Source organism: Nothobranchius furzeri, chromosome 2, assembly GCF_043380555.1.
Source record: "Nothobranchius furzeri strain GRZ-AD chromosome 2, NfurGRZ-RIMD1, whole genome shotgun sequence".
In the NCBI taxonomy this organism is placed as follows: Eukaryota; Metazoa; Chordata; class Actinopteri; order Cyprinodontiformes; family Nothobranchiidae; genus Nothobranchius; species Nothobranchius furzeri.
The window spans coordinates 90,714,537-90,728,692 of record NC_091742.1 but is presented as its reverse complement, the minus strand read 5'-3'; the positions used below and the strand labels follow the sequence as shown (position 1 = coordinate 90,728,692).

General features: G+C 45.5%; 1 protein-coding gene across 3 annotated transcripts; it reads right to left on the bottom strand.

Annotated features, from left to right (window-relative positions):
• Positions 1-2,181: 2,181 nt before the first annotated feature.
• On the bottom strand, positions 2,182-12,640 carry LOC139066149 (uncharacterized). 3 transcript variants are annotated; one of them, XM_070548198.1, is made up of 3 exons: positions 12,534-12,640; positions 12,300-12,402; positions 2,182-6,411 (listed from the first exon to the last, which is right to left on the bottom strand). In XM_070548198.1, the coding sequence occupies exon 3, from the start codon at positions 4,402-4,404 to the stop codon at positions 2,182-2,184; it is 2,223 nt and encodes a 740-aa protein (XP_070404299.1). In that variant the 5' UTR covers positions 4,405-6,411; positions 12,300-12,402; positions 12,534-12,640. The 3 variants fall into 3 exon arrangements, with proteins under 3 accessions (XP_070404299.1, XP_070404300.1, XP_070404298.1); XM_070548199.1 differs by lacking the exon at positions 12,534-12,640 and having other exon boundaries at positions 12,300-12,523; XM_070548197.1 differs by lacking the exons at positions 12,300-12,402; positions 12,534-12,640 and having other exon boundaries at positions 2,182-4,805; positions 4,866-7,833.
• Between the last annotated feature and the right edge of the window lie 1,516 nt (positions 12,641-14,156).

Below are 14,156 nucleotides of genomic sequence, written 5' to 3'. Positions count from 1 at the left end.
GGTCCAGAAGCCGTTGGCTACGTCAACCGTAGAGAAGAAACAAGCATCTCTGACTCTGGCTAGCTCCTGATCTAAATGGATCATAGGCCACCTGGAGAGAGGTACTTGTTTGTTCAGTGCACGATAGTCTATGGTGAGACGCCATTTCCCAGTCGGTTTCAGAACCGGCCAGATGGGAGAGTTGTAAGTGGAGTTACACTCTCTGATGATGTTTTTCTCCTTCAGCTGATCGAGGATCTCCTGGATCGACTCATAAGCAGCGAGGGGAATCTTGTACTGACGTACAAAAGTAGGAGGGGCATTCGGGTTCGTCGGAATGCGAACCGTGTGCAGGTTTGTGAGTCCACAGTCCAGGGAGTCCCTGGATAAGATGGACTGAAACTCATAGAACAGGCTTCTAAGCGCTGCTCTCTGCTCCTCTGACTCCAGCGCATCCGCTTTGTCAAGCTGCTGGCTGACTTCGGCCTCGAAGCCGTCATAAGGTTCAGAGGAGGAGGGTCTCTGATGTTCCGGGCTTTCAACCGGTGACTCAGAGGGTTGAGTATTTATTGCAAAAACCGTTAGACACTGACCGCCGTCAGTATCTAAGGTTGCACTGCAAATGGGTTCCTCAGGAAGGGCTTCATGCCGCTTGATGGTAATCATTTGTGAAGGGAAAGTACTGAATGTGTCTGCACCAACCTGTCTGTCATTCAAGAACAACGGAAGTTGTCCGATCACGGGGACTGAAAGTTCGAAGTCATGGAATGAGCTATCTATCAGCATGCCCAAGGGCTTTCCTGCCGGCATGTGGATAGGACTCCGGGTCGGATTTTCGACCAACAAGTAGGCAGAACGATTGTTCAGCTCCAAGAGTGGCGTGCCACAGACGGCTAAGTTGAGCTCCAAGAAGTGTGGTGATGGCTGGAAGAAGGCCTGTGTGCCTGGCAGCTTCTGATGCTTCATCAGAGTCAGACGAACAGGCACTCCTTTGACCTGTGGGGGCAGAACCGTGCTGGCCTCAACCACTGCACGGCAGGCCTGTGGAATGGTCTGACCGGACAGCAAGTGTTCAGGGCCTTCTGAGCCAGGCTCAGAGGATGGTGTGGCCCGGGCCCAAAGGACTTGATTGCAAGTGTCCAGCTGGGCACCGAGTCGAACCAGCAGATCTGCTCCAATGAGTGCAGGTGGATCAAGCTGTGGTATGATGCTGAATGTATGTGTGAGCTGTCTTGCTCCAAGTTGGATAGTCAGAGAGCAGACCTCTGGCGCTTTCAGGAGCCTCTGCGGCCAAGTAGGTGACAAGAGCCGATGGCTACGTGTCACACTGACCAGAAGGGGGTCCTTCTGACGCAGGTGTTCAAACGTCTGCTGGCTGATGGCTGACTTTTCAGACCAAAGAGCAAGGCGAGCATCTGAGATGTGGGTGCAGTTGATGGTAAGACCACCAACTATGTGTGGTGCATATGGCTGCAGGCTGACGTTCTTCAGCGAGCAGAGAAAAGATGAATGTGTGCGGAACGGAGTTCCAGGAGCGGTTTCATGCCTTTGCAGGCGGACATCGTCTGTGGGAGCCGTAGGGAGGGGCATGACCTTGGAACAAGGGTTTTGCGGCTCACTTATGCTGACCTCAAGAATGGAGGATGGTCGGCTGCTATCTGGGTTCCAGGGCTTAGGTGTGTCCACCTGGGCCCACAGTTGACCCTTCTGGCAGTCGATGAGGGGAGCTAGACGTTCAAGCAGGTCCTGACCAATGAGAAGTGGTTCAGTGTCTAGCTGGCAGACATAAAACGGGTGAACCAGAGTCATGTCTTGGAAGGTGATATCCAGCCACGCCCGGTGAGTGATACACTCCCGGGTCTGGGTGTAGCTGGTGATTTTCAGGTCACAAGGTTCAACCTGGACTGGTTTCCCGAGCGACCGCATGGTGTCAGACACGCGATGGAACAATGTGGAGCACATCAGGGTGATTTCTGAGCCGGTATCCAGCAGAGCATCAACTTGTATGCATCCACCTAGATTGGTGCTACAGTACAAACGGCGAGCATGATCATGGTTTGTTAAGTCACCAAGGAACTTCAGAAATTTAGTATCTGGTTTCTCTGGGGGGTAGATTTCAGGAGACTCCTGTGGTCTACCAGTAGTGTTTCCCCAACTGATCAGGTAAGTCCTGGCCACGCTGGGGGGTTGAGCCACGCCTAGTCATGCGGACGTTGGCTCTGAGTCTGGCTTCTTAGAAGCAGACTTTGGTGCAGGGGTCTCATCTGCAGATCTCAGCTGTTCCTTCTGTTTAGCTAGGAACTGCTGAAACATCTCCTGGAGGTCGGCTTTGGTCAAGTACTCACCTGCGGACTTGTGTTCGGGACCTACCTGTGGGCGGCGCTCCTTAAACCTTCCACTGTTCCGACCTGCCTGCCGTTGGTTTTGGTTGGGCCACTTCCTGTCTGATTGTCCAGACCTAGGCGGCCAATCAGCACCCCCCTTCCCCTGTTGAGGAGATTGGGACTGCTCTCGCGGTTTAACAGGTCTAGGTTTAGCAGATTTTGGCTTAGTGGGTGGAGCTTCTGTGCCTTCAAGCTCCAAACGCGGCTCGGCGTCGGGAGCTAGGTGCATGACGCGGTGATGTGCGTCAGGCTTTTGGGGCTTTCCGCCGGCTTCCCAAGCCTGTTGAGCGTATCTCCTAATCTCCTGAGTTGTCAGTTTTTTTATCCGACAATACATTGAGACTTCGGAGCGAACACACTCGTGCAGGTTGTGAATGAACAGGGATCTGAAGGCAGGGTCTTCCTCGAGCCCAGGGCCGTTTCGACCTTGGAAATAAGCACTTTTGAGTCGGCGATAATACTCTCTGGGGGGTTCGTTCCTCCCGTGTTTGATGGAGAAGGCCCCCATTGTAGCTGACGCAGAGTCTGCATACGTGGCGTATTCATCTCTCAACGCTCGGCAGAGCGAGGAGTACCGATCACGAATGTCAGGTGGTAGAGTTTCCATGAAACCGTGCACCGTTCTAGATGTGGTTTTCCAAATTAGCTTGAGCTTTTCCCTTGAAGAGGGTGCTGGAAGATCAAGCAGACAACGTTCTATCTCCCTGAGATAATCGTCGACGTTGGATTCATTGGTGTTAGGATCAAAGCGTTCTATGTCTTTAGCTAGCGATTCAATTTGACGTACACGGAGCCCTGACTCACGGTACGGCGCGTCATCCTCTGACTCTGACCCACGGTCTGTCTCAGAAGGCGCTGGATATCGCTGGTGTGCTCTGGGCTCCCAATGTTGACTCCTGGGGCCCAAATCGGGGTTCGGCATGTTGTGGCGGGCTGCTGGCACGTCACGTGGGTGTCTTGGGAGGTCCTCCTCCCGGGGCACGTCTGCGTAGTGCAGCCTGCGTCTTTCAACTGGGGCTTCTGCGTAATACGCTCTGTCCGGGTACGGACTGGCGTATGATGCTTGGTCATGCAGCTGGTTATCGGCATGCCGAATACCGGAGTAGCTAGGATGGGTGGATGGTTGAGGTGCAGCTTGGGGTGCATAACCCCAATCGGCACCTTGCACCCTTCGTGGACTGGGGGAGCGGTCTAAATAGAGGTGCCGCTCAGCTGGTCGACTTCTCACAGATTGAGAAGGCCGTGAAGATGAGGGTGGTGGTCCAACCTGGGGTTCGAGGGCGAACTGCCCTCGGCCCCTAGATGGTCCTGAATGCCCTATAGTGTGTGTAGGGAACGGGGCCGAAGGTTGGGACAGATAAGCTTCATCTCTCCCCTGCGGCGTGCGTCCGTCCAGATAGTCCCACACCACATACTGTTGATTATCGTATGGAGCCGTATCAGGAGGTAGCCTACCTTTACGGCGGGACGGCGGTCCCTCGCTACCTTGGGTGGAGGAAACCAATTGGTCTTTGGCGATCGTCCTGGGCGGACCCTGGTTGGCTTTGCCGGCTTGCTTTCGTACCGGTGTGGGAGAGCACTCTGGCTCAGCCTCAGAGTCACGGTGTTCCCCCCCTTCCCACTGTCTGTTGTCATCAGCAGAAGGGGGCGGGGTCTTCTCCCCATCTTCCCCAGAATCGGTGCTGGCTTCCTCCTCGTCATCCTTCTGCCTTCCATTTTGCTGCCTTTCAGCTAGCATGCTCTGGAGCTTCATGATCTCTCGATCATGTTGGAGTTCTCTCTGATAGAGGATCAGGGCTAACTTAGCTAAGTGAACCTGGATTGGTTTTGTACCATCCGGGTTTTCTATTTGATCAATTACAGCTTCTAGCTCGTCGCTACGCTGTTCTTCAGTGAAATCCCTAGAAGGGTAGTCGGGTTCTCGAGCAACCGCGACCAGTTTGGACAATATTTGTCCAGAAAGTAGGCCAGGTTCATAGTCGTGGGCCGCAGCGTCACCTGGTTGCTGGGAGTTGGTCAGTTCACTACTCTGTCCCTCCATTTTAACAACCGAACCAAAAATAGCCTAGTAGAGCTTCTGCAGATAGCTCAAGCTGCACCTTTTGGGCAGCAACTGCTAGCTTTGTAGCAGAAAAACACTAAATTAACCTTTGTGCGCACAGGTTTTAGCGTTTTAAGATTGCACGGAATGCCGTGACTGATGCTTAAAATACTATTCCTTTCAGTATTTTAGCAAAAGCTGGTGCGTTGCCGTAGCAACGTCTTACAACACTTGCAGTGTTAAATATGCTAGTTATTCCTTCAGAATATTAGCAAACAAGGTGTTATCAGTCTTTGAGTGAAGGTTTCAGTTAGTTACAATAGCCACTGTGAGTTAAAGTCGCTAAATTAGCAGTTAATTTTAGCCTAAAAGGGTTAGTCAGAATTACTTACACGCTGCACCTTTAATGAGGAACTGAATTTTAACCTAAAAGGTTAGCCAGAATTAATTACACGTTGCACCTTTAAGGAAAAACTGAATTTTAACCTAAAAGGTTAGCCAGAATTAATTACACGTTGCACCTTTAAGGAAAAGCTGAATTTTAACCTAAAAGGTTAACCAGAATTAATTTACACGTTGCACCTTTAAAGAAGCACTGAGTTACTGGTGAGAGTTCGATGCAGCTTCCTGCTCAGCGAAATCAGCACCACTCTGTTGCTGGTTCAAGGCTGAACAACGGATTATTTCTAATTCAAGCTCTTTGGATTTATTTGTTTGTTTGTGCCGGATAGAAATCTCTGTGTATCCAAGCCTCACGCGGGCTGCACCAATAAAATGTTGGGGTTATTAGGAGCGAACAATTAGTAAGCTTCAACTTACTTTTGGATTCTTCAATAAATTCTGTAAATATGGGAATATTTACTGATTTATTAATTAATTAAGATATTCTTAGATATACGGGGCACCATTCCCCTTTTTCCGGGGAAAAATTGAATCCAAAACTCTTATCAGTCTTTCTTGAAGTTCGTAGAATCCTTGGAGCAGAGACTTCTCTTCGACACAACAAAGCTACTGGACACAAAAATCTGAATTTTATAACATTTAATTAACAATTTGTCAAATGAATAAACAGTGGAATAGATGAATAATAACCGTGTGATATGATTGAAGATGGATGTGTTTGCATGTGATGGAGGATGTATGAATGGGGTCCTTTGTTCTCACAAAGGAGTGTGTGTGTGTGTGTGTGTGTGTGTGTGTGTGTGTGTGTGTGTGTGTGTGTGTGCGTGTGTATGGATTCAAAATGGAGTCTTGAATACAAGATGGCTGACCCCTTTGTCTGGCTAAAGTGTGGGTGGCAACTTGCACTTTAACTTCCAAAGCACTTAGAATCAGTAGTAACTTAACCTTAAATCACTCAAAACATTTCAAAAGATCATGAAACAACACAAAAGATTAATCACAAATTAATATCTTTTAGTTTCAGCCTGGCCATGACAGAAACCATTTTAAGATACCAAACAATGATCAATAAGCAGTTTATTCTTTCAAAATGACCCGACTGACGTGTTTGGGACGAAAGAGGAAAGCACGAAGCTACTTTTTAAGCAATAGACGCGGTTTATTGCTTATTCGAGACTATAGAGGAAACGGGAGAAGGAAAGAATGAGAGAAAGAGATGAGTTTCTGATCACCAGAACAGTGAAGCGTCCCTCACTGTTTTGATTTGACGGTTCTCCGTGTTTCTCCGCAGCTTTCGGCGTCGTCCGTCGGTTTGATGCTTTCTCCGTTGTTTGGCGTTCACGAGTGTTTCTCCACGGGCTGGACAGAGACAGCAAAGTTTCTTTCTGTGCTGAGTTATAACTTACAGCGTGCTTGATGGAGTTGTTGCTTTCCTCCGCAGTTCTGTGTCCTCAAACATCAGCTGGAGGGGAGCAGAAACGAGCAGATCTGATGGGCTTGCAGTTTAGTTTCCAGCAGTTCCGTGGGCTCCACTTGTGCACTTAGAGCTTCCGCGTGCTCAAGGGAGTCGGAGCGTTGACAAGCGTGTCCTTACCGCCAGGTATCCTGGGCAAAAGAACGAGGATTCTTTGTCTCTGCTGAAGATTTATGGTCTTAGTTCGCGGGAAAAGCTCCACGGCTTCCCGCACATGCGCAGAACGTGTTTCTGGTACTAGGCGGTGACATCATCCCAATGCTTCCGTGTGCAAAGCATCATGGGAAATGAAGTTTCTTGGCGCTGATGTGATTATTTGCTTTTCAGAGCAATTTAAGCACAGTCATTTTGGAGAAAATCACTGCATAGTAATTTCCTCATGAGGTCAGACCCTCAACAGAGCGATTCAATCACTTTTTAGCAAGTAAAATGCCATTTTTGTTGTCTACAATTAAATCATCAATAAACAGTGTTGGGAGTAACGCGGTACAAAAGTAATTAACTACTGTAATGCATTGCTTTTTGCTGTAATGTGGTAATGTAAGGCATTACAGGGAAAGAAAATGGTAATATTTACTCGGTACAATTGTCAGTAACGCGGTAATTACAATGCATTTTTAAACCCAGAATCAAGATGCGGGTTTCCTAAAAATTCAAATTGCAGGAAACCTGAAAAAAGATCCAGTATCCACATATATTAAGTCATTTATGGACTCAGCTTTGCGGGCATTCTATCAGCAGAGAGGACGCAGCGGTAATGGCTGAAATACTCCAGCTGCGTCCTGCGCGCGGCCGCTGTTATATTCACAAAACCGCTCCACCAAAACAAAGTCATTCGTTTGCAATCGTTTATATCAGCCCATATTCTCTGGTACTTCATGTAATTTTCAGCTGAGTTCATAATCTGTGTGCCGGTGATTTCAACTCATTGCTGCTGGAGCGCAGCGCGAAGCTTTTTTATTTATTTATTTATTTTTTGCGTTCGGTAGATCCCTTTGGCTGATTAGTTAGAAAGTAAGAAATCTAGGAAACAGTTTTTCTGGAAGACGGAGAAAACGTGCAGCATGCAGGAGGGTTAGAGAGAGAAAGGGCCGGAATTTATTCAGATAAAATCAAGAAAACAAAACAAAGTGCTTGAAAAAACAAAAGTAGGCAGATTTATCCCCAATACTCATTTCTACCAGTGAAAAGCAATAATATATAAGCATTTAATATTTATTCATGTGATAGAATCAGATCACCCCAGAAGTCAGTCCCACATCCAGGGCCGTATCAAGGCATTTGGGGACCAAGGCAAATATAGGCTTGGAGCCCCCACCTCCTCACTCCCTGCTCAGTTAATATAAGATGGCAGCGTGCTGAGAGTACAGATTGTTGTTGCTTTTATTTAATAAACAATCATTTTAAAGCACTGTTATTATATCTGACTGTTTTTAACAGCAATCCTAGCTCAGACACCACATCACCTTCCACATACAGGTGCTGGCCAGTAAATTAGAATATCATCAAAAGGTTGAAAATATTTCAGTAATTCCATTCAAAACGTGAAACTTGTACATTATATTCATGCAATGCACACAGACCAATGTATTTCCAATGTTCATTACATTTAAATTAGATATTCATAAGTGACAACTAATGAAAACTCCAAATTTGGTATCTCAAAAAATTAGAATATTCTGAAAAGGCTGAATATAGAAGACACCTGCTGCCACTCTAATCAGCTGATTTACTCAAAACACCTGCAAAGGCCTTTAAAAGGTCCCTCAGTCTTGTTTTGAAGGCACCACAATCATGGGGAAGACTTCTGACTTAACAGCTGTCCAAAAGACAATCATTGACACCTTGCACAAGGAGGGCAAGACACAAAAGGTGATTGCTAAAGAAGCTGGCTGTTCGCAGAGCTCTGTGTCCAAGCACATTAACAGACAGGCGAAGGGACGGAAAAAATGTGGTAGAAAAAAGTGTACAAGCTCTAGGGATAACCGCACCCTGCAGAGAATTGTGACGACAAACCCATTCAAAAATGTGGGGGAGATCCACAAAGAGTGGACTGCAGCTGGAGTCAGCGCTTCAAGAACCACCACGAGGAGACTCATGAAAGACATGGGATTCAGGTGTCGCATTCCGTGTGTCAAGCCACTCTTGAACAAGAAACAGCGCAAGAAGCGTCTCGCCTGGGCCAAGGACAAAAAGGACTGGACTGATGCTGAGTGGTCCAAAGTTATGTTTTCTGATGAAAGCAAGTTCTGCATTTCCTTTGGAAATCAAGGACCCAGAGTCTGGAGGAAGAGCGGAGAAGCACAGAATCCACGTTGCATGAGGTCCAGTGTAAAGTTTCCACCGTCAGTGATGGTGTGGGGTGCCATGTCATCTGCCGGTGTTGGCCCACTCTGTTTCCTGAGGTCCAGGGTCAATGCAGCCGTCTACCAGGAAGTTTTAGAGCACTTCATGCTTCCTGCTGCTGACCAACTTTATGGGGATGCAGACTTCACCTTTCAACAGGACTTGGCACCTGCACACAGTGCCAAAACCACCAGCACCTGGTTCAAGGACCATGGTATCCCTGTCCTTGATTGGCCAGCAAACTCGCCTGACCTTAACCCCATAGAAAATCTATGGGGTATTGTGAAGCGGAGGATGCAATACGCTAGACCCAACAATGCAGAGGAGCTGAAGACGACTATCAGAGCAACCTGGGCTCTCATAACACCTGAGCAGTGCCACAGACTGATCGAGTCCATGCCACGCCGCATTACTGCAGTTATTGAGGCAAAAGGAGCCCCGACTAAGTATTGAGTGCTATACATGCACATTCTTTTCATGTTCATTCTTTTCAGTTGGCCAACATTAGAGAAACAAACATTTTTTCATTGGCCTTTAGAATATTCTAATTTTCTGAGATACCAGATTTGATGTTTTCATTGGTTGTCACCTATAAATATCAAAATTAAACGTAATAAACATCGGAAATACATTGGTCTGTGTGCATTGCATGAATATAATGTACAAGTTTCACGTTTTGAATGGAATTACTGAAATATTTTCAACCTTTTGATGATATTCTAATTTACTGGCCAGCACCTGTATATGTCATGAGCTCACTGAGCGTCAGGTTACCAGATTCATATTGAAGTTGTTTTAGTGAAAGTTACTTCAAGTAATGCAAAAGTAGTGTAATGCCTTACATTTTAAAATCAGTAATATTGTAATGCAATTAATTACTTTAAAATGAGGGTAACAAGTAATAAATAATGCATTACAGTTTTGAAGTAACTTGCCCAACACTGTCAATAAGGAATTTAAAGATATTGTGAGGCATTTCTTTTAGGTAAACAGGAGGGTATAGACACTATTTGGCAAGTGACAATCTAAATTTTATTTGCTGATGTGCTTTTATCTTGTTACTTTTAACTAGAGCAAAGTAATGTATAGTAACCTACACAGTTTCATTGTAAAGCCAAAGCTTGATCAGTTTAAATACTATTTTTCAAGTAAAAATGTGCCCCAGACTAGTTAACTGTGGCTCTGGCTCCATGTCAAGTGGACTAAAGAAAGGAAGGGAAAGAAATCAAATCGCTGGAGAATTGTTTATTTCCATTTATACAACGTTTACATTCAATACAGTGCACCATTTTACACTATTTAGTTTTTAGTATCAAGGCTGTAACATAAAGAAAGTCAGTTCTTACCACAAACCATCTTTCAATCGCAAATATTGCAAAAAGGATCAATATATCCTCATTGTGAACGTTTAAGACAAATAGCAACACTTAAAACAACTTCCGAACTGGAAAAAACTAATATCCGCAATAAACATCTGTTTAAGTACCGGACAAGGTTATCTCTGCAATTACCCTAACCGTGCGCGATCCCACAGTGGCTAATCATTTTTTGGCAGCCAGTCGCTTTTTCGGCATAACACCGGTTGTCATCCTGGATAGAAAACAACGATCCGAGCTAGCAAGTTAGCATTGGCAATCGGTTAAATATTTTCTGATGTTATATCAATAAATACACACAGCGGTAAAGCTGGCAACATGTTATTTTACTCATCTGTAGATTACTGAATCATACTGGGACAATATGATGGAGCTAATCAGCTGAGAACTTAACTGAAAGCTACCGGTGGAGCACAGACATGAAATATTTAACAAACTTTAACAAACTGTACCGATTTTGGTTCAGAAGACGAACAGAATCCTCCCCGGTGTCCTAATCGGGCCGCAGGTTTTCTGAGTGAAACGGTCCAAAGCATGTCTGCACCTCCGGTTCTGATATCCAGCTGCAGGGCACGGAGTTCGGTTTATCTTCTCCGGTAATCCAATATCCGTTCTTGTTGCCGTAACCCAGAGAAGAAAAACATCTGACCAACTAGTAGAGGCTTCAGAAGCTACATCTGACTGGTGACACGTTCTCTGCTATAACGCAGAAACACCGGAGTCAGGCGTTGTTTACTATAGTTGTTTCAGCAGATCTCCTTGTGAAACCTCACCAGCTGCCCAGGGCTTAGAGCGTAAGTCCATTTATGTTTTTCCCGCGCCATTAAAAAACATCAGATTTTCTTTAAATTCCAGCCGTGAAAATCCAAAACCTTTTTCATCTGAGGTTTTAATACTTCTTTACACACGCCATTCAAAGGACTTTTGCCTCTGGTCAATATCTTTAAAAAAGTTGACCTTTAATTCGAGACAGTAATAAAACATGAAACAGCCCGGAAGAATGAAAAAAAAAATTATAATGCATGATGTGTGTGTGTGTGTTGCAGGGGGGTGTTCTGGTTTGGGGAAGAGTTGTTGGAGAGTTGGTGATTGGGACAGTTGAAGTGTGTGCTACACAGAGAGAGTTGGCTTCTCCTCGGATCTGCTAGACACGGGTTTTTTGATAAGAACTTTTCCTATTTAGCCTACGCTATTGTTCCTTGTTTGGAGTAACTTTTTTCCTTTTTGTCAGTGGAATAAACTTTTCCTTCCTTGGGGAACGAATTAAAATTAACACGTGGGGGCCTCCTTTCTTCTCTGGCGCAGCAAAGGTGAGTGCTGGTTGCTTCACTCCATCCCAGGTTGTAATAATCAGCTGTCGCCTGAACAACGGAGAAGCTGACGGGGCTCTGTGAAGAGCGTGATCAGCTCTTGCAGTATGTGTGTGTGTGTGTGTGTGTGTGTGTGTGTGTGTGTGTGTGTGTGTGTGTGTGTGTGTGTGTGTGTGTGTGTGTGTGTGTGTGTGTGTGTGTGTGTGTGTGTTCTGACACAGCATGAGTCTTCCTACAGCAAAACAAAGGTGATTTAACCAGAATTAAAAGCCTAGGTTGCATACAGGTAACAGATCCTCTCTCTACAGAGTAAGGGTGTCCACCGGAGGGGGCAGAGGTCAAGCCCACCATCTAATACCGTGAGTCAGGGACTTGAGATTTAACATCTAGAGCTATCCTGGTGAACTGACTCACGACACTTCCAAAGTCTGGACATCTCTGGTCATTTAGTTTCAACAAATTTCCCTCAACAGTTTCAGCTGATTGTCCCATCTCTCTCTCTCTCTCTCTCTGTGTTGCTCATCCGTCAGACCCGCTGATCCAGAGGCAGAGAAAAAGGTTAAACCTCCAACCCTGCTTTAATGTTGTCAACAATAAATGCAGCAAAGCATTTATTGTTAACAGGTTAATCATTCACAGAAAGTAGATTTGTTATTCATTATCTGAAAGTATCTGATTAGTTAATAAACAAAATATTTTGTTTAGTTTGATTTTTACCATTTGTTTGATCATTTTAGTAAACAAAGATAAAATTCAATCACTGCCTCCTCGTCTTGACGTCCTGCTGTGTTAAAATTAAAGTTAGTTCAATAGTTCAAAAGCTCTGGAGCTTCTCTCCTCTGTGAAGAAAGAACCAGAGAGGTTCGGATCGAGCTGCTGCAGCAGACTAAAACACAACACGGACATTTTTTAATGATAACGCCTCATGGGAGAGGCACTGTAATGTCCCACCATGCAGTGATGATATATTCATTCATCCACCAGTACCTGTGTCCATGCTGTCCAGGTCCAGGTGGTGAAGAACACACGATGAATCAGTCCCAGATCCTGAAGTGGTAGCAGGTTTTCTTTAGCCGTGTTTAGCTAACAGCTGCAATAGAAACAAAGCAGGAGAGCTGATTAAGATGCTGCTTCAGAACAACGCAGGAGATTAAAGATCCAACGCTTTGGTTCTGATCAGCTGAGGACAGATCCAGTCTGGAAAAGAGGACCTTTGCTCACCTGAGTTCACAGCTAACCGCCTCAAATATTCTCCTCACACACCAGAACAAGCTAGCTCGGCTAGCATTTTCCGGTTTCTGCTTCTTCTGGTGGTCGGTGACCAGCGTAAAGGTGCACTACCGCCACCTGCTGGACGCTTTGAGCTCTGATAAACTACAGAAAAAAACGAATAATGCATGGTGGAGGATGCAGAAGACGTGACCTAATGGAGACTGGTGATTGGCTGATGAGACTTCTGAAGGTGACAGCCCAAAAGACTTCTGAGATTATTTTTAGAGTCATTACGGTAATCAGGAATATCATTAAGATTGGAGAGGATCAGGTGCATGATCAGCATGATTATCATGTGGAGAGAAATCCTGGTCAGAGATAAAGGTGACTGTATTAAGGCACACTGTAAACGGACTGTAAAAGCGTTGGACCAAGGTTGAAACTCGCTTTACACTGGGGATGCTGGCCAGAGCATCACTTAAAGCCCCTCGGAATATAAAGAAGACGAGCTGTAATTGTAGTTTTGCATCTGGCATCTTTATTATAGCCCATAGGTTAAGACAAGTAAATCAGGATAGAAGCTGATAGACATGATAGCTCATGGGTGTGGTTTTCCTGCAGAATGACAAATATGACGTATTTATAACTTACCCTTAATAAAACAATTAACACACATCAGAATATTAACCTTCCGCCACCACATCATCAGTTAATAACCATACTAAACAGTCAGAGGTCACTAAATCATCATCATCTGCTTACATAAAGCCACTATATTAAGCTTTGTCAAGTTACCCTATCGTCAGTCAACTTCCGGTCTGTAAACAAAAGGGTGCTTTTATTCTCCCTACTGACATGGGTACTTCCGGTGGCGGGCTAGCTTAGCTCAGATACTCTGAACCAACTCCCATTCCCGCACCGTAACAACACCGCCATACTTCTCTGCATTTCCGTATACTCATACAAAACACATTCATGCCTCCTCGTACGACCAAGACGCCAGCAGACCGGCCCCGATTGGTCCCGAGGTAAGGTATATCAACAGTGTTTTCACAGGGACAGGAAATGCATAATAATTAACCTGATAGCCATAATCAATCCAACATTGCACTTACTGTTCATCCACGTACACACTCGACCATGTCCCGGTGCTATCCCCCAGGCAGCAACATACCGCAGAGAGGAACCCGGGACACAACCTAGAGCTACGTAAACCTCGAGAGATATGAACCTAAAGCCAATTTATCTCTATCTCTAGCCAGACTTCCGGAGCAAACTTCCGGCCAACTACAAAATAAAGGTAACAAAGGGAATTTGTTCCCATAACCATAGGCGTCATTTTAACCGGGGACGCCGGGGACATGTCCCCGGCAAAATTTGTGATTGGCAGCTGTGTCCCCCCCACTTTCAAAAACGCCTGCTGATGAGGATTTTTGTTTTACCAGCTCAGATCTTATACCAGGGGTCGGCAACCTATTCCCATCAAAGAGCCATTATTACCCATTTCCCACGGTAATTTTGGACGGACCTTAATAAGCAGTGACTTAAGTGAAGAAGGCATGTGAAATGTTCCTAGCCTACATGAAGTGAAACTGTTTAATTGTAACATTAATATGTTACTGGACACACTGG

What these genes read in the sequence shown, in the direction of transcription:
- LOC139066149 (XM_070548198.1), bottom strand. Translation starts at nt 4,404, where the DNA reads ATGGAGGGACAGAGTAGTGAACTGACCAACTCCCAGCAACCAGGTGAC.